General features: G+C 42.2%; 1 protein-coding gene across 2 annotated transcripts; it reads right to left on the minus strand.

Moving 5' to 3' along the window:
- Positions 1 to 1,937: 1,937 nt before the first annotated feature.
- On the minus strand, positions 1,938 to 9,425 carry LOC139174072 (interferon-inducible GTPase 5-like). Of its 2 annotated transcripts, none has more exons than XM_070764126.1 (2): positions 9,320 to 9,425; positions 1,938 to 5,972 (listed from the first exon to the last, which is right to left on the minus strand). In XM_070764126.1, the coding sequence occupies exon 2, from the start codon at positions 5,943 to 5,945 to the stop codon at positions 4,716 to 4,718; it is 1,230 nt and encodes a 409-aa protein (XP_070620227.1). In that variant the 5' UTR covers positions 5,946 to 5,972; positions 9,320 to 9,425; the 3' UTR covers positions 1,938 to 4,715. The 2 variants fall into 2 exon arrangements, with proteins under 2 accessions (XP_070620227.1, XP_070620228.1); XM_070764127.1 differs by lacking the exon at positions 9,320 to 9,425 and adding an exon at positions 7,121 to 7,197 and having other exon boundaries at positions 1,938 to 6,456.
- Positions 9,426 to 22,502: the final 13,077 nt, after the last annotated feature.

The raw sequence follows: 22,502 nt of genomic DNA on the forward strand, positions 1-22,502 counted from the left end.
TTGAAACCAAAGCAGAGCAAAGTGTGTGTGTGTTTCACTTCGTGGAAGAAGAAGGGCTGTGACGTTTCTTCACAGCTGCAAGCTAACTACTTAAGGACTGGTTAAGGGACTTGTACAGACTACCAGGTTGTTTTGGGACGAGTGCTCTTTGCGATACAAAAAGAGTGCTGAGTTTATTTTGAATTTTATGATAAAGAACATTGTTTTGGATTTTCAAACGTGTGTGTCTGAAATTTGTACCCTTGAACTTTTGGGAGGCTCATACCAGCGAGCCCGGCAGAACATATATATATGAGTGATTTTTTGTCAAGTGACCATGGTATAGTCTACTTCCCTTCCTTTTCATTATCAGCAAAAATAAGGCTGCTGGGAAACGACATCCCGTCAGGAGAACTCAACATTTGCAGAGCTACATCTCCGAGCATGGCAGTGGGAGGTCCTCTCGTTGTCCACCTTTAAAAACTACATTTCCCAGAGGGGCCTGGGAGTGGAAGATGGTGAAAGTCGATTCAAATGTGATGCAGAAAGCCTAGGAAATGGCATCCCTTCATGGCATCGAACCAGAATATCTCCAGGACCGCCTTCTGCCGCACGAATCCCAGCGACCAGTTAGGTCCCACAGAGTTGGCCTTCTCCGGGTCCCGTCGACTAAGCAATATCATTTGGTGGGACCCAGGGGAAGAGCCTTCTCTGTGGCGGCCCCGACCCTCTGGAATCAAATCCCCCCAGAGATTAGAACCGTCCCCACCCTCCTTGCCTTTCGCAAACTCCTTAAAAGCCACCTCTGCCGTCAGGCATGGGGAAATTGATTCCCCCAGGCCGTTTCCGTTTTATGCAAGGTTTGTGTGAGATGTATGATTGTTTTTATATTCAGGGTTTTAAATTGTTTTTATCATTAGATTTGTACCATGTTTTGTGTTGTGAGCCGCTCCGAGTCTCCGGAGAGGGGCGGCATACAAATCTAATAAATAAATAAATAAATCCCACCCCCACCGCCTCCAAGAAATTAAAGTACTTCATTGTTCTTGTTGTATTTGTAAATCATGTCCTCTATATTTATTTATTAATCAGATTTGTATGCCGCCCCTCTCCACAGACTCGGGGCGGCTCACAGCAATAATAATACAATGTAAACAAATCTAATATTTAAGTTAATTTAAAACCCCAATTTAGAAACCAATCATACATACTAACATACCATGCATAAATTTTATAAGCCTTGTGGGAGGGAAAGTATCAATTCCTCCATGCCTGACGACAGAGGTGGGTTTTAAGGAGCTTACGAAAGGCTAGGAGGGTGGGGGCAACTCTGATAACTGGGGGGAGTTGGTTCCAAAGGGTCGGGGCCGCCACAGAGAAGGCTCTTCCCCTGGGTCCCGCCAAATGACATTGTTTAGTTGACGGGACCCGGAGAAGGCCAACTCTGTGGGACCTAACTGGTCACTGGGATTCGTGCGGCAGAAGGCGATCCCGGAGATATTCTGGGAGATGCATTTGATGGCTAGCAATCTGTAATGTGTAAAAGAATGGGGGGGGGGGGGTTTGTCTTTGTAGAAATACCCGATGTTTTCCCATTATTATTCATATTTTAATGATCCTAAAGCGTTTCCTTTCTCTGGGCGCTTGGAGAAGTTTATTTCCTCTCCTAGTGCCCAGAGGAAGAAAGAGCTTTATTTGCTGTAGGTAGTCCAGAGAAAGGAACATCAGGACATAGGACAAATTATTAAAAATCAGGATTGTCCTGCCAAAAGTGGGACATGTGGTCACCTTATTCTAATTGCCATCGCTGTGAGAAATGGCAGGAACTGAAAACTAGTTTGACCGTATTTTTCTGGAAATTGAGATGAACAACTGACATCATCAATACAGGGGAAACAATGAAAAAGAAAGAGGCAAAGGTTTAAAATCCCATTGAACAAAATCACATAATTACTCCCTTAACTGGCAGAAACATTACTTTTTATTCAAACATAACGAGAGAGAAAATACAAAGCCTTTTTTGTAGTTTTTCTACTATACAAATAATTCCCTCATTGCCAGAGCAGAAGCTTCGTAGGATTAAGTTTACAACTCTTGAAGCCTTCTTGGCTATGTTGTTGCAGTGGGCTTTGGCACTTAAATCTTTTGTTATTAGTATTTATTTATTTATTTATTTATTTATTTATTTATTTATTTATTTATTTATTTATTTATTTTATTTATTTATTTAGTTAGTTAGTTAGTTAGTTAGTTAGTTAGTTAGTTAGTTAGTTATCAGGAAAGACTTAATGAACTCAATCTGTATAGTCTGGGGGACAGAAGGAAAAGGGGGAACATGATCGAAACATTTAAATATATTAAAGGGTTAAATAAGGTCTAGGAGGGAAGTGTTTTTAATAGGAAAGTGAACACAAGAACAAGGGGACACAATCTGAAGTTAGTTGGGGGAAAGATCAAAAGCAACATGAGAAAATATTATTTCACTGGAAGAGTAGTAGATCCTTGGAACAAACTTCCAGCAGACGTGGTAGATAAATCCACAGTAACTGAATTTAAACATGCCTGGGATAAACATAGATCCATCCTAAGATAAAATACAGAAAATAGTATAAGGGCAGACTAGATGGACCATGAGGTCTTTTTCTGCCGTCAGACTTCTATGTTTCTATGTTAGTTAGTTGGTTGGTTGGTTGGTTGGTTGGTTGGTTGGTTGGTTGGTTGGTTGGTTGGTTGGTTGGTTGGTTGGTTGGTAGGTCGGTCAGTCGGTCGGTCGGTCGGTCAATCAGTCAGTCAGTCCAATACAAATTGAAAGTTAAAGAGAATAAAAACGTGTAGTAGTAAATATCAGGGAAGGGATAGAAGAAGAGATATGAGAATAGAATACATCAATGAAGAGGAAGGATATATGAATGGGAGAAAACATATATAAAATATAGGAGAGACAATTGGACAGGGGACGGAAGGCACACTAGTGCACTTATGCTCGCCCCTTACTGACCTCTAAGGAATCTGGAGAGGTCAATTGTGGATAGTCTAAAGGGAAAAATGTTGAGGGTTGGGGGTTGACACCACAGAGTCTGGTAATGAGTTCCATGCTTCAACAACTCGATTGCTAAAGTCATATTTTTTACAGTCAAGTTTGGAGCGGTTGATATAGTATACCCAGGTCTTTAACCGAGTGGGGATTATCTGTGATAATTTGATTATTCAGTTCGTATTTGGAGTTCAGATTCTTCTTCCCAATGTGTAGGACAGAGCATTTGCTGGTTCAGATTTGGAGTTGCCCTGTGTTCTCCCTGGGGCGTGTGTTGGAAGACGATGGGCTCTCCCATTACACAACTCATGCTGCCTTCCAGGCTGGAGTGGTGGAAAGGGGGTGCCCTTGGGGCTCACTTACATCATTTCCGGTTCTGGGTCATGTGGGTTAGCCCTCCCACAGGTTTGGGCCGTGGCTTATACAGAGGGGCGTAGGCTGTTCATGCCTCGCCCTGACCGGGCAAGGAGTTACACCCATTAGTTGCCCAAGTATGTTTTGTGAAGAAATTCTGGCCCATTTAGCGACCTCTGCAGGTCTTTCTGTAAATATGTTAATAAAGTGATCCATTTTACCCAGCTCAGTGTCCGAGTGTTCATTTTGTATCCAATAGAAATTAGATTTTATTTTTGTTTGTTTGTTTGTTCGTTTGTTTGTTTATGTTTGTTTGTTTGTTTGTTCGTTCGTTCGTTCATTCATTCACTTACTTACTTACTTACTTACTTACTTACTTACTTACTTACTTACTTACTTATTTATTTATGATTCTATGACGCCCAGTCCCAAAGGGACTGCCGCTCAGACACTATACTTTTCCGTCCACACAGAAAAAAAATTAGAGGGAACATTGGTCGATGGTATCAAAAGCCGCTGAGAGGTCAAGCAGCACCAGGATAGAGGACTAGCCCCTTTCCCAGGCATTTGAAGTAAGGTATTTTGAGCCAGGTGATGTAAATAGTATACATCCGGATCCGCCTTCTACCGCACGAATCCCAGCAGCCGATAAGGTCCCACAGAATTGGCCTTCTCCGGGTCCCATCGACCAAACAATGTCGTTTGGCGGGCCCCAGGGGAAGAGCCTTCTCTGTGGTGGCCCCGGCCCTCTGGAATCAACTCCCCCCAGAGATTAGAACGGCCCCCACGGTCCTTGTCTTTCACAAATTACTCAAGACCCACCTTTGTCGCCAGGCATGGGGGAGTTAGGATATTCCTTCCCCTAGGCCATTACAAGTTATGCATGGTATGTTTGTATGTATGTTTGGGGGTTTTTTCCGATAGAAATTAGATTTTATTTACTTACTTACTTACTTACTTACTTACTTACTTACTTACTTACTTACTTACTTACTTACTTACTTACTTACTTACTTACTTACTTATTTTGTCCAATACACAAGGAGGGTTTTAGTGGGTATATATCTATATACACATAGTAAAATACATGATGAAGGTTATAGAGGAGATACTCATAGTAAAATATATCTAAGAAATAATAGAAAAGAAGATATAGTAATAGAACATATCAATGAAAGAATAGAAGAAGAGATATAGGAATAGAAGAAAGGAATAGGAGATATAGGAGAGCAAAAGGACAGGGGACGGAAGGCACTCTAGTGCACTTGCACTCGCCCCTCTTAAAAAGGCATAGAAACATTATTTTCTTTGACCTGTTTCCTTTGGATGAAATGCTTGAGTGTTTCCTTCAAAGGATATTTTGGGAGGTTTCTTTAAACTTTCTCTGGGATTTTGGTTGCTTAAGAAGTTTTGCTCGAACATTTCGAGCATCTTCCACAGCATCATCAAGAAAGTTGTTCAGCAAATGATACGTGAGAACATATGAACGCGATCCACCAAACACAGACCCAATAACAGGTATGAAATCAAGAACCATTTCCACAAGTGATACAGCTACCCAGAGAGATGACTTCGTCAGAAGAGAAAATACCAATTTTTCATCGATTGCGTTGGCTAACGGGGTTTTCTTGATAGCCGACCTCAGCTCTTCAAATTTTTTTCTGTTCTGAAGGGCCAGAAAATGAAGGGACCGGTCATCTAAGCCAAACACCCTGCAGAAAAGCTTCAGACCATCTACCAAAATGCCAACATCACAAGCCATAGAGAGACCCGGAACAGGCACCACTCCACAAGCACAAGATATCAGGGCTGCCTTCTTTATATAGGATTTCATGAGCTCTTTTTTCATCATAATGTTTTCTTCTGAGAAAATATGCACAGATAGTGTTAAAATATCTTTCTTGTAGTCGGGAAGTTCGGTGGTTATTCTCTCTTGCAGGAGAGGGAAATCATACATATATACCTCACGGCTGGATATCAGATACACACTTGAGGAAACCCCAGCTGCCTCTTTCAAACTACGTTCACAGCATTGCCTTATGGACACCAAGGTGTCTTCCATGTTGAAATTCCTTCTCCTCATTTCATTGTTGATAGTGTCATCTACTCTGCTACGCACATAGTAAAACTTCTTCTTCATTCTTTGTATTTCCTTTGCCAGCATAGCAGCATTTTCTGAAAAACGGTCAGAAATAACCATAATAAAGACATCGTATCTTCCAAATTGGACTTTCTCCAGATATGTTGCCGCCTTGACCTTATAAGTTCCAATCCCTGGGAGGTCCCATAGTTTTATATTAGGGAAAGAAGGGTGAGGATATGCCTTTATCTCTAAGGTTTCTTTTCCAACCTCGGCTGCCTCTTCATCATCATCACTTACTCCTCGGAAAGCATTGACAAAGGAGGATTTCCCTACACCGGCATCTCCAGTAATTGCAATATCAACAGGCAGATTTTGCATTTCTTTTAACTCTTTTTGGTATTTCGTTGCCACTTTGGGGAGATTGCTGCCCTTCAAATCCCTCTCTAAATCTTCAAATTCTCTCTTTACATAATCCTTTGCACATAGATTGCCCATAGTTGCTCTTTCTTCTCTTCCAATTATCTGGAAAGGAAAAGAGACATTGGGAAGTTTCACAACTACTTCAGGCACTTTGAATTTGCAGTTCAAGAAGACCCCTGAGAATTACCATGGACCACCGAGAAAACAAACCAATGGATCATAAAAAGAATCAAACCAGAATTCTCAACAAGGCGCAAAGGTCCAGATTCAAATTATCCTACTGTAGACACAGGAAGTGAACACCCAGCTCTTTGCTGGTGGCTTTGCTGGTAGGAAAAATGGAAGGGAAGATAAGAAGAGGACAGCCAAAAACAAATGTTTAATTTCAATTAGGGTGGAACTAAGTGTAACATTAGGACTCCTGAAAGATAGGGATTGAACGGTCTTGAAGTAAATTTATGTAAGTGGTCACTAGGTAATGAAGATGGCATAAAATCAGTTTGCTGGAGAGGAAGGGTGATTGTGGGAGGAAAATGAAAGTGAGGAGTTTCATAGGTCTCTGCTTGTTCATATCTACTTACCTTTACTTACCAAATGTTCTGTCTGGGTCCCCCCAGATGCCAACACCAACCAAAAAGAGTAACCAGACACACTGGTAAAAAGCAAAGGCAGTTTATATAATTGAAAGCAAACACAGGTAACAAAAACTGTTCTTACAGACAGGAACACTATGAAGCTTCACAGAGGTTTCACGAAGGCCAGGCAATAAAACAGGATTCTTGCTGGCAAAAACAACGCTGGAGATAATGAAACCCACACCTCCCCCAAGTCTTCCAGGCTTCTAGGCCACAAGCCGAGATCAGAGACGCCGAGAATCGAAGCAAGGTCACAGGACTCCCAGTTGATAACTCTCCACGAGACTGTAAGAGCGGGCCTGCCTTTTCAACCCTGCTGAGGAGAACCACACCCAAACCCAGCTGTTGCCAATTCAGGGATGGAAATACTTTTCTAATTGGCCCCGTCTTTGAGCTGCACGTCGCTGCCTCATGTCTATTATAGCCTGTGCATCTTCATCCAATGAATCCAGGCTACCAGCTGGGAAGAGGGGCCCCCCGGGGGTCTCAGGCTGCTCTCCCTCCTCCTCTTCCTGACGTTCCTCTCCCCCGTCTGCCTGGTCCTCCCCCTCCTGTTCACTGTCCTCCTCCTCTGGGCATGGATCCCAGTCCCTGAGGAGCCTCAGGCTGAATCACAACACCAAATCTTGGAAGTCTGATGATGATTTCAACCCCTCCCTCCCTCTTGCACCCAAGACAGTTAAGGAAGAATCAGTTTAAGTTTCTTTCTGATGTTCTCTTCCTCTCTAAAATGCTCACGATTATTTTCAGACTTGCAAGACATGGTTCATGTAACGTTACAACAGTGCAGCACAAACCTAACTAAATCCAGTGAATAAGTACAATAAAGTCCAGCACAAAAATCCAGTGTAAACCTGAAGAAGGCATTGCCAAATGCAAGGGAAAGATGTTCCTGAAAGCTACCCACAAAACCTCTGGATCCAGAAACGAGGGGCGAAGGAGGCATGCATTTCCTTAACCCTAAAGACTTTTCAATTATTCAGATAACGAAGCATAAAGAAGGCATCCTTTAGTGGAAAAGAAAAGAATAAGAATAAGAATAAGAATAAGAATAAGAATAAGAATAAGAATAAGAATAAGAATAAGAATAAGAATAAGAATAAGAATAAGAATAAGAATAAGAATAAGAATAAGAATAAGAATAAGAATAAGAATAAGAATAAGAGAATAAGAATAAGAATAAGAATAAGAATAAGAATAAGAATAAGAATAAGAAGAATTAGAATAGTAATAATAATAATAATAATAAGAAGAAGAAGAAGAAGAAGAAGAACAACAACAACAACAGCAACAGCAACAACAACAACAACAGCAACAGCAACACAACAACAACAACCAGAGTTGGAAGGGACCTTGGAGGTCTTCTAGTCCAACCCCCTGCTTAGGCAGGAAACCCTACATTATTTGAGACAAATGCTTAACCAACATCTTAAAATTTTCTACTGTTGGAGTATTCACAACTTCTGCAGGTAAGCTGTTTCACTGGTTATTTATTCTAACTGTCCTTAATTCTAACTTGCAGTACTCCTCTCCTTATTTAGTTTCAACCCATTGCTTTTTAGTCTACCGTCAGGTGCTTCGGAGAATAGTTTAACTCCCTCTTCTTTGTGGCAACCCCTGAGATATTGGGACACTGCTATCCTATCTCCCCTGGTCCTTCTTTTCATTAAACTAGGCATGCCCAGTTCCTGCAACCGTTCTAGCCTCCAGCTCCTAATCAGCTTTGTTGCTCTTCTCTGTATTCTTTCTAGAGTCTCAACATCCTTTTCGCATGGTGGTGACCACAACTGAATGCAAAAAGGGTGTTGAGACTCTAGAAAGAGTCAAGAGATCAATAGAAACTGAAAGGAGAATAGACTCTGAAAGCAAGGAATCTACAACTGCTAAACCCAGAGACAGAAACGGGCATACAAAAATGCTTATTTGCTTTTATGAAGCAATACGTTAATTCCCAAATAACTCCACGCAGGCTGGAGCTGACCTCTCGCAAAGCTATCCAGAGTCTCAGGACAGAAGTTCTAAATCTGCCTTTATATACCCTTAATTCTAACTTACAGTACTCCTCTGCTTATTTAGTTTCAACCCATTGCTTCTTATTCTACCCTTAGGTGCTTTGGAGAATAGTTTAACTCCCTCTTTTTTGTGGCAACCCCTGAGATATTGGGACGCTGCTATCCTGTCTCCCCTGGTCCTTAGGCATACCCAGCTAGAGGTATAACAAGCAGGAAGAGGGAGATTATGATCCCCTTATATAGAGCACTGGTGAGACCCCATTTGGAAGACTGTGTTCAGTTCTGGAGACCTCACCTACAAAAAGATATTGACAAAATTGAACGGGCTACAAGAGTGGTGGAAGGTCCTAAGCATAAAACGTATCAGGAAAGACTTAATGGACTCAATCTGTACAGTCTGGAGGACAGAAGGGAAAGGGGGGACATGATCGAAACATTTAAATATGTCAAAGGGTTCAATAAGGTTCAGGAGGGAAGTGTTTTTAATAGGAAAGTGAACACAAGAACAAGGGGACACAATCTGAAGTTAGTTGGGAGAAAGATCAGAAGCAACGTGAGAAAATATTATTTTACTGAAAGAGTAGTAGATCCTTGGAACAAACTTCCAGCAGACGTGGTTGGTAAATCCACAGTAACTGAATTTAAACATGCCTGGGATAAACATAGATCCATCCTAAGATAAAAAATACAGGAAATAGTATAAGGGCAGACTAGATGGACCATGAGGTCTTTTTCTGCCGTCGGTCTTCTATGTTTCTTTTACTTAAACCTAGGGAGGGAATAGCCGCATACAAATGCTTACTTGCTTTTTCAAAAAGGAGCAGCTGTCAATATTCTCCACGCAGGCTGGGATGGATCTCTTGACAAAGAATCCAGACTCCTCGGAGGGAAAGGTCTGAATCGCCCTTTATTTACTCTTTTGCAACACTCGCAGTTTCTATCTTCCTACATGGCATATGTACTTATTTGGAAATGGTCAAATAGTCCTGCCCATTCCCACCTTTGTCCAATCAAAGTCCACTAGTATCAATGGTAAAAACATCTGCTTTACAGCAAAAAGAAAATAGCCCTGCACAGCCCTCAGTTTGCAAATACACGTAGTCCTCACCTTAAAACCATTCATTTGGTGACCAGTCGTATGACCAATCCTCACACTGTGCTGTACTGCAGGCCACTGAAGCTGACTGTAGATCTGCAGGTCAGCGGTTCAAATCTCATCACCGGCTCAAGGTTGACTCAGCCTTCCATCCTTCCGAGTTGGGTAAAATGAGGACCCAGATTGTGGGGGCAAGAGGCTGGCTCTGTTGAGAAGTGTAAGCCGCCTTGAGACTAAACAACAGATACAAGCTTAATATTAACTGCTCCAAACTTGACTGTAAAAAATACGACTTTAGTAACAGAGTTGTGGAAGAATGGAATTCACTACCGGACTCTGTAGTATCATCCCCTAACCCCCAACACTTTACCCTTAGACTATCCATGGTTAGAAACATAGAAACCATAGAAGACTGACGGCAGAAAAAGACCTCATGATCCATCTAGTCTGCCCTTATACTATTTCCTGTATTTTATCTTACAATGGATATATGTTTATCCCAGGCATGTTTAAATTCAGTTACTGTGGATTTACCAACCACATCTGCTGGAAGTTTGTTCCAAGGATCTACTACTCTTTCAGTGAAAGGATATTTTCTCACGTTGCTTTTGATCTTTCCCCCAACTAACTTCAGATTGTGCCCCTTTCTTCTTGTGTTCACTTTCCTATTAAAAACACTTCCCTCCTGAACCTTATTGAACCCTTTGACATATTTGACCTCACCAAGTTCCTAAGAGGTCAGTAAGGGGCGTACATAAGTGCACCAGAGTGCCTACCGTCCCCTGTCCTATAGTCTCTCCTATATCCCCTATATCTTCTCTTCTATCCCTATATCTTTTTCTTCTATTCTCTCATAGTTATATTTCACTCCTTTATTTTCTCCTCTATTCCCCCTTTAATACATTCTACCTGATTATATCCTCTATAACCCTCATTGTGTATTATTGTGTAATGGACAAAACAAACAAACAAACAAATAAATAAATAAATAAATAAATAAATAAATAAAGAGAAGGGTGGAATATAAATGAATGAATGAATAAATAAATAAATAAACAAATAAACAAACAAACAAACAAACAAACAAACAAATTTCAGCAAAATGTACAGAGAGGAGAGTGCAGAGTGAATTGAACCACACTCCAGCCTTTTGATTCTTTGCACAGACTCAGAAATGAAAGGCCAGGCGAAATAACGCCGGGCCGAAAATTGCCAATGGCGGGAAGCAACTCGGCTCCCCCATCAGCTGTGGGGCGTTCCCCGCGATAGCGCGGGAACGCCCCAGAGCAATCAGCGGCCGCTCGGGCATTCTGGGAAAGCCGAGGGGCGGGGCGTGTGCCCTTTATCAGGGCTTGCTTGCCCCCCCCCCGGCTTCTTTTGCCCCCCCGAGCTCACCGCAGAACGGACACCCACCCACCCTCCGCTCAATCCAGGATGTTTTTTATAGGTCGCCTGGTTGGGGCCGAGTAGGAATTTTCGCAATCTTTAGGCATTTGCTACGGATTGTTTTTCGCCTACTCCATCTTGGACGAGGGTAAGGATTTGTGGTTACGGGGTGCATCTGTATGTAAATAGGTTCTGATTCAGCAATTTGATGTTTATATTCTTGGTCACTATATGGCAGAAACGGGGCGGAAAGGGTATCAGTAGCAACTGTGTGTTCTCCTTTGGGCATCTTTTGTAAGATGATTGGCACCCCCATTGCACAACTCATGCTTCCTCCACGGACAGAGAGGTGTAAAGGGGGTGCCCTTGGGGCTCACCTACGTCATTTCCGGTTCCGGGTCATGCAAGGCGAGCCCTCCCACATGCTGGGCGTGGCTTCCGGGTCGGAGTAGGCGGGGCACGCCTCACCCTGACCAGGCATGGAGTAACGCCCATTTAGTTGCCCAAGTATGTTGTGTTCAGGAAACTCCGCCCCATTTAGCGACCCCTGCAGGTCTTTCTGTTAATATTTAATAAAGTGACCCATTTTACCCAGCTTGGTGTCCGAGTGTTCATTTCCCGTCCAAGGCAATTGTTTAACTCCCATTGGCTGACTTAGTTGCTATGCCCATTCATTGGCTGGCTTTGTTAACATGACTCTCCCAGTTCACGAATGTCTTAACAAATAAAAGGTCCAAAGGTCCAGCATTCGTTTGCGTTCATTCCATGCATAACACTGACATCAATGCAAGATCTGCTCATTTCCCCAGTCGTCTGAGCCATTTATTATAGCCCTTCCTTTCAGCAGATAAGGTTATCGGTGTGCAGATTAATTTCTAGGTGAAGAAAAGGAAATAAGAACAACAGCCATGTTAATGCATGAAAGCTCTGTCTTTATTTTGGTGGAAACCATCAGAATCCAACAGCTTACATTAAAAAATATGTACTTTTTCACATTTTTTTCTTGGGTGGGAGGAAGAGCTTTAGAAGAGAAGCTTCATCAGGAGGAGCCCAAGGAAAGCTGGGAAGAAGGAGGCAAAGGAGGAAGGGGCTTTGCTGCAGGTAACTTCTTTAATGATCGTTCTAGGGAGAAAACATGGTGACTCCTTAGGGGCTTCCTTCCCTATCAAATCTTTATATTTCTTGCAGTCAGCTTGTGAAGCACAATATTTTTGGATGTACTGGGCTGTAGAAGCAAAAGAGAAATGGCAGGGATCAGAGCTATCACTCAGACCTAAAGGAATTCCTCCACCCACCCAAATACAAATTTATTATTATTATTATTATTATTATTATTATTATTATTATTATTATTATTTGGATTTGTATGCTGCCCTTCTCCGCAGACTCGGGGCGGCTAACAACAATGATAAAAAACAACATGTAACAATCCAATTTAATAAAAGAACTAAAAACCCTTATTATAAAAACCAAACATACACACAAACATACCATGCATAACTTGTAATGGCCTAGGGGAAGGCCAACTCTGTGGGACCTTATCGGCCGCTGGGATTCGTACGGTAGAAGGGGGTTCTGGATGTATACTATTTACATAACCTGGCTCAAAATACCTTACTTCAAATGCCTGGGATAGGGGCTAGTCCTCTATCCTGGTGCTGCTTGACCTCTCAGCGGCTTTTGATACCATCGACCAATTTCTAATTTTTTTTTCTGTGTGGGCGGAAAAGCATAGTGTCTTTCAATCCTGGGCCTAGAAAGCTTAGAACTAAGACGTTGTGTTGTTGTGGTTGAAGCTGAAGTAGTCTTTGACAGGCAGGACACTGCAGCATATGATCTTGTGGGCAATACTTAGATCATGTTTAAGGCGTCATCGTTCTAAGCTTTCTAGGCCCAGGATTGAAAGTCTAGTCTCGTAGGGTATTCTGTTTCGAGTGGAGGAGTGAAGGGCTCTTCTGGTGAAGTATCTTTGGACATTTTCAAGGGTGTTAATGTCTGAGATGCGATATGGGTTCCAAACAGATGAGCTGTATTTGAGGATGGGTCTGGCGAAAGTTTTGTAAGCTCTGGTAAAGTTTGTTAGAAACCTGTTATACCTCCCACTTGGTGCAGAGATTGTCTCCCAACTGATGTCAGGGTAGTTAAAATCCTCCATTACTATTGTGATGTGCTTCCTACATACCTTACTTGCAAAAAGTTCATTCTTTTCCTGTTTGGTTGGGTGGCCTATAGTATAGACCTATGGCAATGCCATCTCCCATCCCGCTTTAATATTCAAGATATTCAAGATAATTTTCAGCATTGTGGTGCTCCATTTCTGTAGAGATGTACTTACTTCTTATATAAAATGCAAACCCACCTCTTGTTTTATTTGGCTTAATTCTTTTAAATAATTTAAATCCCTCTAGCGGCATGTTCCATTTGTGGGTTTCACTCCACCAAGTTTCCATAATGGCAACAATATAATATCTGCCCTCTTTTACTTGAATTCTAATTCACCCTGTTTATTCCTCATACTCTGTGCATTGGTGTATAGACATCGGAATCTATTTTGATTGACACTGTGTTTACTGTCCAGATAACCTGTGTTGTGCCTGACTGCCGCTACTTCCTTTGCCACCTGTTTGATTAGTGCACCACTATTAAATGATTGGTTTTGCTGGACAGCAAGGTTGATAACTTACCTGTACAAACATCTATGTTGCATGCACTAATAACCCTATTAATTTTAGATTGCTGTGGTGATGTGGGAAAGATTGTTGGAAGACCTGAAGGAACATCACCAACCTGATGGGACATGATCAATCAGATTTATGTGACCTGCCTTACTTACCTTTATTACCTCGACTACCATCAGACTCAAAACTCAAACTTATACAGGTGTCAGTCCCATTAAGACATTCTTCCTTTACATCAGAGCAATTTCCATTCATTACTGCACAGAATGGACACTGCAAGGAACTACCTGGAGAGAAAAATGGAAAAGAGATAAGAAAGTAAGACAGGCATAAGGAGTCAGGAATGTGTTTGTTTGTTTGTGTGTTTGACTGATTGATTGATTGACTTATTTGAGGGTGTAAATAAACACATAGATAAAGGGGACCCAGTTGATATTGTATATCTTGACTCAGTTCTGGAGACCTCACCTACAAAAAGATATTGACAAAATTGAACGGGTCCAAAGACGGGCTACAAGAATGGTGGAAGGTCTTAAGAATAAAACGTATCAGGAAAGACTTAATGAACTCCATCTGTATAGTCTGGAGGACAGAAGGAAAAGGGGGGACATGATCGAAACATTTAAATATATTAAAGGGTTAAATAAGGTCCAGGAGGGAAGTGTTTTTAATAGGAAAGTGAACACAAGAACAAGGGGACACAATCTGAAGTTAGTTGGGGGAAAGATCAAAAGCAACATGAGAAAATATTATTTTACTGAAAGAGTGGTAGATCCTTGGAACAAACTTCCAGCAGACGTGGTAGATAAATCCACAGTAACTGAATTTAAACATGCCTGGGATGTTTGATCAAAGAATTGGAGCCCCTCCCTTACGAAACCAGGTTGCAATGCCTTGCTCTCTTCAGCCTTGAAAAACAGCGTTTAAGGGGTGACTTGGTCGAAGTGTAAAAAACCATGCATGGGATAGAAAAGGTGGATAGAGAAAAATTCTCTATCTCTATCCATATCCATATCCATATCCATATCTATATCTATACCTACCTATCCACCTATGTGCATACATACATACAAATATATGTATATGCCATTGGAAAATTTTTAAATGATGTATACCAAGAGTAAATACATATGAATTAAGAAATGTTAAATTTATACCTGGATATTATATTGTATTGTATTGTATTGAAAATGAAAGGTATGTGGTATTGTATATGTGTAGAGAAAAAAATAAATAAAAATGATTCAGAAAGACCATTAGTGTGCTAATTTTTCTCCAGTTTGATAAATTTTGGTCTGTTCTGACTCTACACCCACTTTCTCCATTCCAGAAAACCATCTTTCAGGAATTCTTGAGGCTTTTTAAAATCCCTAAGAAGCCATCCAAGTAGCCAATGTAGCAAATCCTCCTTAGGTCCAGTGACACACACACACACCGCACATACACAATTCTGATCATACCTGTAGTCAGTAGAATTGAGAAGAAGCAGAGCCCCAACAGAAGCTGCATGATGATGATTTAGGCACGGAGGGTTTTTTCTTAAAAAAAATATCTTTTCTTGAAGGAACACAGTTGTGTGGCCTGGAGGTTCTGCAAAATAACGCACCAGGCATCCATAAATCAAAAGGAATTTGAGACACTGGTAAAACTCCCTTTTAATTACCCATGAGGCTGCAATGTTGTCTCTAACCAGTGAAGGGCTACCCAAGTTTTTACTACCACACTGCGGGTGTGGCTTATTTTGTGGGTATGTCTTGCCGGCCATGTGACCAGGTAGGAGTGGCTTGCCAGCCATGTGACCAGATGGGAGTGGCTTGATGATCATGTGACTTGACCAAGGATTTTCCAAGAACCTCAAAACAATATCAATGGACTCAAAACAAGGTCATCGAACTCACCCACATCCTAGAAGTGAGCAGCTACAGAACAGTGAAATGACAGAAACGTCTCACTTAGAATTTTGAAAGCACATTTTGAGCATTTTGAGCATTGTCATAAAGGTGCCTTCATGATTGAAATGGCCACTCACAAAATAATCACTTACTGAAAACTACAATATAAAGTGTCCCTTGCTACTTTCACAGCCTAAGTGAATATCCCATATTCATGATATATATGTGTGTGTGTGTGTGTGTGTGTGTTTTTGTAGATTTTCATGGGTACAGGTATGTAGTCCCCAAAATATGAACAAGCGGGATGATACCTCCCGGCTACCAGCTCTCATTAACAAACGTATCCCAGCCATAGAAACTAAAACCAGACTCAGAACACACATTGCAAAACAACCAAGTAGCCTGCAAGCTCCAACTACTCAGGATATCATGCCTAATCCACAATCATTAACTAATCAGCATACCTCAGTTAAATCAACGACCCCAGGTGCTCCCCCACTGACTCACCAGGAGGTTTCTACACAGCAGGCAATTGCTGAGCCAACAAACCACACCCAGCCACCAGTATTTATAGAAGGAAGGCAGCTCAGGTCTCGCTCTGTTCGCCCTAGAACAAGGACAGAAACACCAGCCTGAAGATGACGAGTGGGACCTCGTCGAAACGTCGCCAGAAATTTCCAAATCCTACATGGGAAGAAACCCGAATATGCCAAGACCGTCATATATGTGTGTGTGTGTGTGTGTGTGTGTGTTTTCGTAGATTTTCACGGGTACAGGTATGATGGTCTTGGTATATTCGGGTTTCTTCCTGTGTAGGATTTGGAAATTTCTGGCGACGTTTCGACAAGGTCCCACTCGTCATCTTCAGGCTGGTGTTTCTGTCCTTGCTCTAGGGTGAACAATATATATACTGGGGGTTTTAAGCTTTTTAATGTAAAATTGTTATTTTAGATTTTAATATTAGATTTGTTACTATATATTGTTCTTATGATTGCTGTGAGCCACCCCGAGTCTGCGGAGAGGGGCGGCATACAAATCTAATAAATAATAATAATAGTAATAATAAATAATTCCACATAACAGTCTTAACTCTCCTTCCTGCAGTCTACCAAACAAAATCAAGGTTTCTGGCAAAACATTAGGTGTCAAGCATTATTTATTTTATTTTCCAGAGTAGGGATTCCCAAACTTGGCAACTTTAAGACTTGTGAACTTTAACTCCCAGAATTCTCCAGCTAGCTATGAAGACCTCTGTTTTAGAGAATACTATAGCCATTCGGAAAAGAGGGGGAAGCAGAAACCCAGATCACATTGAATTAATTCCAGATCTTATCTCTTTATACTTTTCCTAGACACTTTTGTTTGTAGCAGAATTGCTGGCTTTGGGGTTTTTAAACACTTTCGGAAAGAATGCAGGGGCTGCCCAAAAAGGACGCCCTTCATTTTCTTTCAACATCTCACAGTGCAAATTGGGTGCTATCCCACTGCGTCCCCCCACCATCCAGGCAGCAGCCCACCCTGTCTCTAACCATTACTGTAAAATGACCTTCTGCATGGACTGGGGAGAACCTGCCTTGACAAGGGATTCACCTTCCAGGAGTGGCCTGTGATCATTTCCCTCTTTACTCAAACCTTTGAGCCCTTTATTAGATCCCTCCCCCTGAGCCAATAGATTATTTGCTGTATAAATTAATTTCTAAGCAAACTCAGAGAACAAAAAGAAACTATGAAGACTGTAGCAGTATGACTGCACACAAACTGTCTTTATTTGGGTGGAGACAACTACAATGCAACAGATTTCATTTCCTCTACCTCTGTGGAAAATTTGCCACTTCTCAAATACAGCTCACCTGGCTGGAACCCACACTGCAAATCGGATACTTATACAATAGGGAGAGTCCAGAAATATTTCACAAGAGGAGTCCTCTACTCCTTTGCTCGCAACAGAGTTGAAATTTTGGGCTTAGGTAGCTCGGAACTACATTGCCTTCGATGTGATCTAAATGTAGTTCATAAAATCATGTACCATAATGTCCGTCCTGTCAATGAATACTTCAACTTCAACCGGAACAATACATGAGCACACCATAGATTCAAACTCAATGTAAACCGCTCGAAACTCAACTGCAGGAAATATGACTTCAGCAACAGAGTGATCAACGCCTGGAATGCACTACCCGACTCTGCGGTATTTAATCTTTTTTTCTGATTTTTTAATTTCTTTTCTTTATTTTTCTCTAGACTGATTTAGTCTTTCTTTTGTCTTTAGACACAACTCAGTTCTTCAATTTATTATGCAAGATGTTTTTAGATATATTTGCCGTTAAAATATAGATACACTTATGTATTCTTAGATATGGTTGATTCTGATGATATGTGTGTTTCATTCCTGTATGTTTTAAGGCATAGAAAAAAAAAAGTATACTCAAAAAAATGCTCACTTACATGGAACCATCCCCATTTCCCCCCCCCCCCAATCCACAAAGCTAAAAAGGTTGGAGACCACTGCATTATAGGCATATGAGTCCCTTCTGATTGACCCCATGTTTGCTTCCTACATTTCCTACATCTCTTGTTTTGTATTTGAGTTCCCCTACTTTCTTAATGTATGGTTTATACTTAGCGTTAGGTTCTAAACTTTGATCTTCCTCCATCCCCACCCCCCAGTGTTAGTTTAAAGCCCTAATTGGTTTCCAAAAGCCTTCTTCCTGGTTCCTGTGAGATGTAGCCCAACATTTTTCAAGGCTAAAGAAAATGGTATTGCATGCTACTTTGTAGAAAGATCAAGAGTCACTATAAAGAGAACAGAACCTGAAAGCAAGGACTACAGAATCTACAATATTTAGACCTAGAGAGGGGGAAAGTACATACAAATACTTACTTGCTTTTCTAAAAGGAGTAGCTGTCAAGGGTTTCCACACAGGCTGGGATGGATCTCTTGAAAAAGAATCTGGACTCCTCAGAGAGAAAGGACCAAATCGCCCTTATATACCCTTGTGTGGCACGCACAGCTACGGTACTCTTACCTGTATATCTTGGACATCATAAAATATTCCTGCCAATTGCTATCAGGTGCAATCCTGCCTAATCAAAGTCCACTGGTATCAGTGGTGAAAAGTCTTGCTTTACAGCAAAAAGAAAATAGCTTTGGACAGCCCTCTGTTTGGTTGTTTTGCAAATAGACGTAGTCCTCAACGTACGACCCTTTATCTGGTGATCCATCATATGACCAATCCTCACTCTTGATGTTCATCCATCGTTTTCAACGAGGACCTTGACATCTTGGAAGGGGGTGGTGGTGGATGTCAAGACTTGAGCGTGACTTGGGTTAAAGTGTGGAAGAGGTGTCAGCCTCTCTCTCTCTCTCTCTCTTCCCAGATTCCATCTTGCTCCAATAGCAGGACAAGTGTGAACACAGTTGGAGATGTCTGGGCACAGTGGTTGACCACGGTGTCTTTATTGTCTTGCCGTGGTCTTAGCGTACCCCATCGCTTGCAGAGAACGCCTTCATGACCATTGTCCTAATCTAGTAGATTTCATCCGCTCAGTCCCCTGAATCAGCCTTCACATGCTTGTGATAGACAAATCCCTATCTCACTGAAGGTCAATGACCCAATGGCTACTCTCAACCTAGTTTGGCCAGCCTGTAGGAGCTGTTACCCTACAGATACTAGGAGCCACAGGGGACAGATGAGTGACAGGTGGGGGACCAAAGCTGAACGAGCTGGCCTAAAAGCTACTCTAAAATGAGCTGTTGTAAAAAGGCATGACATGCTCTGACACCAGAGGTGCTACCCTGCCCTGAACATCCCATACCCAGTTATACATCTCCACCCCAAGTCCAGTCAAAGAAGCAGTGGAAGTGATGTGCTGGTGCCTGGAGGCTGTTGGGGCCTGGATGGGTGTCAACAAACTCAAACTCAACCAGACAAGACGGAGTGGCTGTGGGTCTTGCCTCCCAAGGACAATTCCATCTGTCCGTCCATTACCCCCGGGGGGGGAACTACTGACCCCCTCAGAGAGGGTTTGCAACTTGGGCGTCCTCCTCGATCCACAGCTAACATTGGTACATCATCTTTCAGCTGTGACGAGGGGGGCGTTTGCCCAGGTTCGCCTGGTGCACCAGTTACAGCCTTATTTGGACAGTGAGTCATAGCTCACAGTCACTCATGCCCTCATCACCTCAAGGTTCGATTACTGCAACACTCTACATGGGGCTGCCTTTGAAAAGTGTTCGGAACCTTCAGATCATGCAGAACGCAGCTGCGAGAGCCGTCGTGGGGCTTCCAAGATTCGCCCACGTTTCTTCAACACTCCGTGGCTTGCATTGGCTGCCGATCAGTTTCTGGTCACAATTCAAAGTGTTGGTCATGACCTTTAAAGCCCTACATGGCATGGGACCAGATTACCTCCGGAACCGCCTGCTACCGCACGAATCCCAGCGACCGATAAGGTCCCACAGAGTTGGCCTTCTCCGGGTCCTGTCGACTAAACAATGTTGTTTGGTGGGCCCCAGGGGAAGAGCCTTCTCTGTGGCGGCCGCGGCCCTCTGGAACCAACTCCCTCCGGAGATCAGAACTTTCTGTGTGCTCTGGGCTCATAAAGTATTAGAGTTTATTGCATAAAAAAATCTATTTATAAACATAAGATCAGATGAATTTACAGTACCATTAGCAGATTATTCATTCAAGTAAACCCAAGCAGGACAGTTAGCTTCGTTTCAGCAAAGTGTACACAGAGGAGAGCGCAGAGTGAATAGAGCAAGCCTTAAGCTTAAGTTTCAATTTTGCTTCTCTGCACAGACTCAGAAGTGTTTAACCCCCATTGGCTGACTGAGTTGCTATGCCTATTCTTTGGCTGAATTTGTTAACATGACTCTCCCAGTTCATGAATGTCTTAACAAATAAAAGGTCCAGCATTCATTAGCATTTATTCCATGCATAGAAACTCTCTTAACACTGGCATCAACACAAGATCTGCTCATTTCCCCAGTCCTCTGAGCCATTTGTTGCAGCCCTCTACTTCAGCAGATAAGGTTATTGGTGCGCAAATTAATTTCTAAGCAAACAGTGAAGAAAAGGAAACAATAAGAACAACAGTCATGTTAATGCATGGAAGCTCTATCTTTATTTTGGTGGAAACAACCAGAAGCCAACAGCTTACATTACAAAATACAGTGTGTACTTTTTTACATTTTTCTTGGGTGGGAGGAAGGGCTTTAGAAGAGAAGCTTCATCAGGAAGAGCCCAAGGAAAGCTGGGAAGAAGGAGGCAAAGGACGGAGGGGCTTTGCTGCAAGTAGCTTCTGTAAGGACCATTACAGATGAAATACACGTAAGATTTGAGAATTCCTTCCCTATTTCCTTTTCAGAACGCTTGCAATCATCTTTTAAAGTGCAATGTTTTTGGATGAGCTGGACTGCAGAAGCAAAAGAGAAATGTTAGTGATCCGAGCCAGGCCTGAAGGAATTCCTCCACCCACCAAGTACTGGCTTCTGATACTATCTACATAACATGGCTCAAAATACCTTACTTCAAATGCATTATGTGAAGCTGCAGCTCTTTGAAGAAGGCTGCAAGGCTGGAAAAGGTAGAAGAGAAGAGGAGAGGAGAGGAGAGGAGAGACGATGAGAGGAGAGGAGAGGAGAGACGAGAGGAGAAGAGAGAAGAGACGAGGAGAGGAGAGGAGAGACGAGGAGAGGAGAGAAGAAAAGAGACGAGGGGAGGGGAGGGGAGAGGCGAGGAGAAGAGAAGAGAAAAGAAGGGGAGTGATGATGGGGCAAAAACTGTTGGAAGACCTGAAGGAACATCACCAACTTGATGGGACATGATCAATCAGATTTATGTGACCTGCCTTACTTACCTTTATTATCTTTACTCTTATAAATAAAATGCATACAGGTATCAGTCCCGTTAGGACATTCTTCCTTTACATCAGAACAATATCCATTAATTGCTACACAGTTTACACACTGCAAGGAACTACCTGGAGAGAAAAAGGGAAAAGAGATAAAAAAGTAAGACAGGCTTATGGAGTCAGTAATGCTTTCAACGTTTGTGAATCAGGAACCTGGGCAGGCCTGTGGGGATGATGGCGAGATGGTAAACCTAGAAGAAGATGAAGAACTCTGCCAGAGACAAAGTTTAACAGAAGAGAAGGACCAGGAGGATAGACATGATAGCAGTGTTCCAATATTTGAGAGGCTGCCAGAGAGAGCAGGAAGTCAAGCTATTTTCTGAAGCACCTGAAGGCCAGACAAGGAATAATGGATGGCAACTAAACAAGAAGAGATTCAACCTGGAAATAAGGAGAATTTTTCTGACAGTGAGAACTATCAACCAAGAGAAACAGCTTGTCTTTGGAAGTTGTGGGAGCTTCACCAATGGAGGCTTTCAAGAACAGACTGCCATTTACAAGAGCTTACAAAAATTTTGCCAGACCCATTCTCAAATACAGCTCATCTGTTTGGAACCCATATCACATCGCAGACATTAACACCCTTGAAAATGTCCAAAGATACTTCACCAGAAGAGCCCTTCACTCCTCCACTCGAAATAGAATACCCTACGAGACTAGACTTTCAATCCTGAGCCTAGAAAGTTTAGAACTAAGACGCCTTAAACAAGATCTAAGTATTGCCCACAAGATCATATGCTGCAACGTCCTGCCTGTCGGTGACTACTTCAGCTTCAACCAAAACAACACAAGAGCACACAACAGATTTAAACTTAATATTAACCGCTCCAAAGGTGACTGTAAAAAATATGACTTCAGTAACCGAGTTGTCGAAGCGTGGAATTCATTACCGGACTCTATAGTGTCATCCCCAAACCCCCAACATTTTACCCTTAGATTATCTACGGTTGACCTATCCAGATTCCCAAGAGGTTAGTAAGGGGCAGATACAAGTGCACCAGAGTGCCTTCCGTCCCC

Source organism: Erythrolamprus reginae, chromosome 11 (assembly GCF_031021105.1).
Source record: "Erythrolamprus reginae isolate rEryReg1 chromosome 11, rEryReg1.hap1, whole genome shotgun sequence".
NCBI lineage: Eukaryota > Metazoa > Chordata > Lepidosauria > Squamata > Dipsadidae > Erythrolamprus > Erythrolamprus reginae.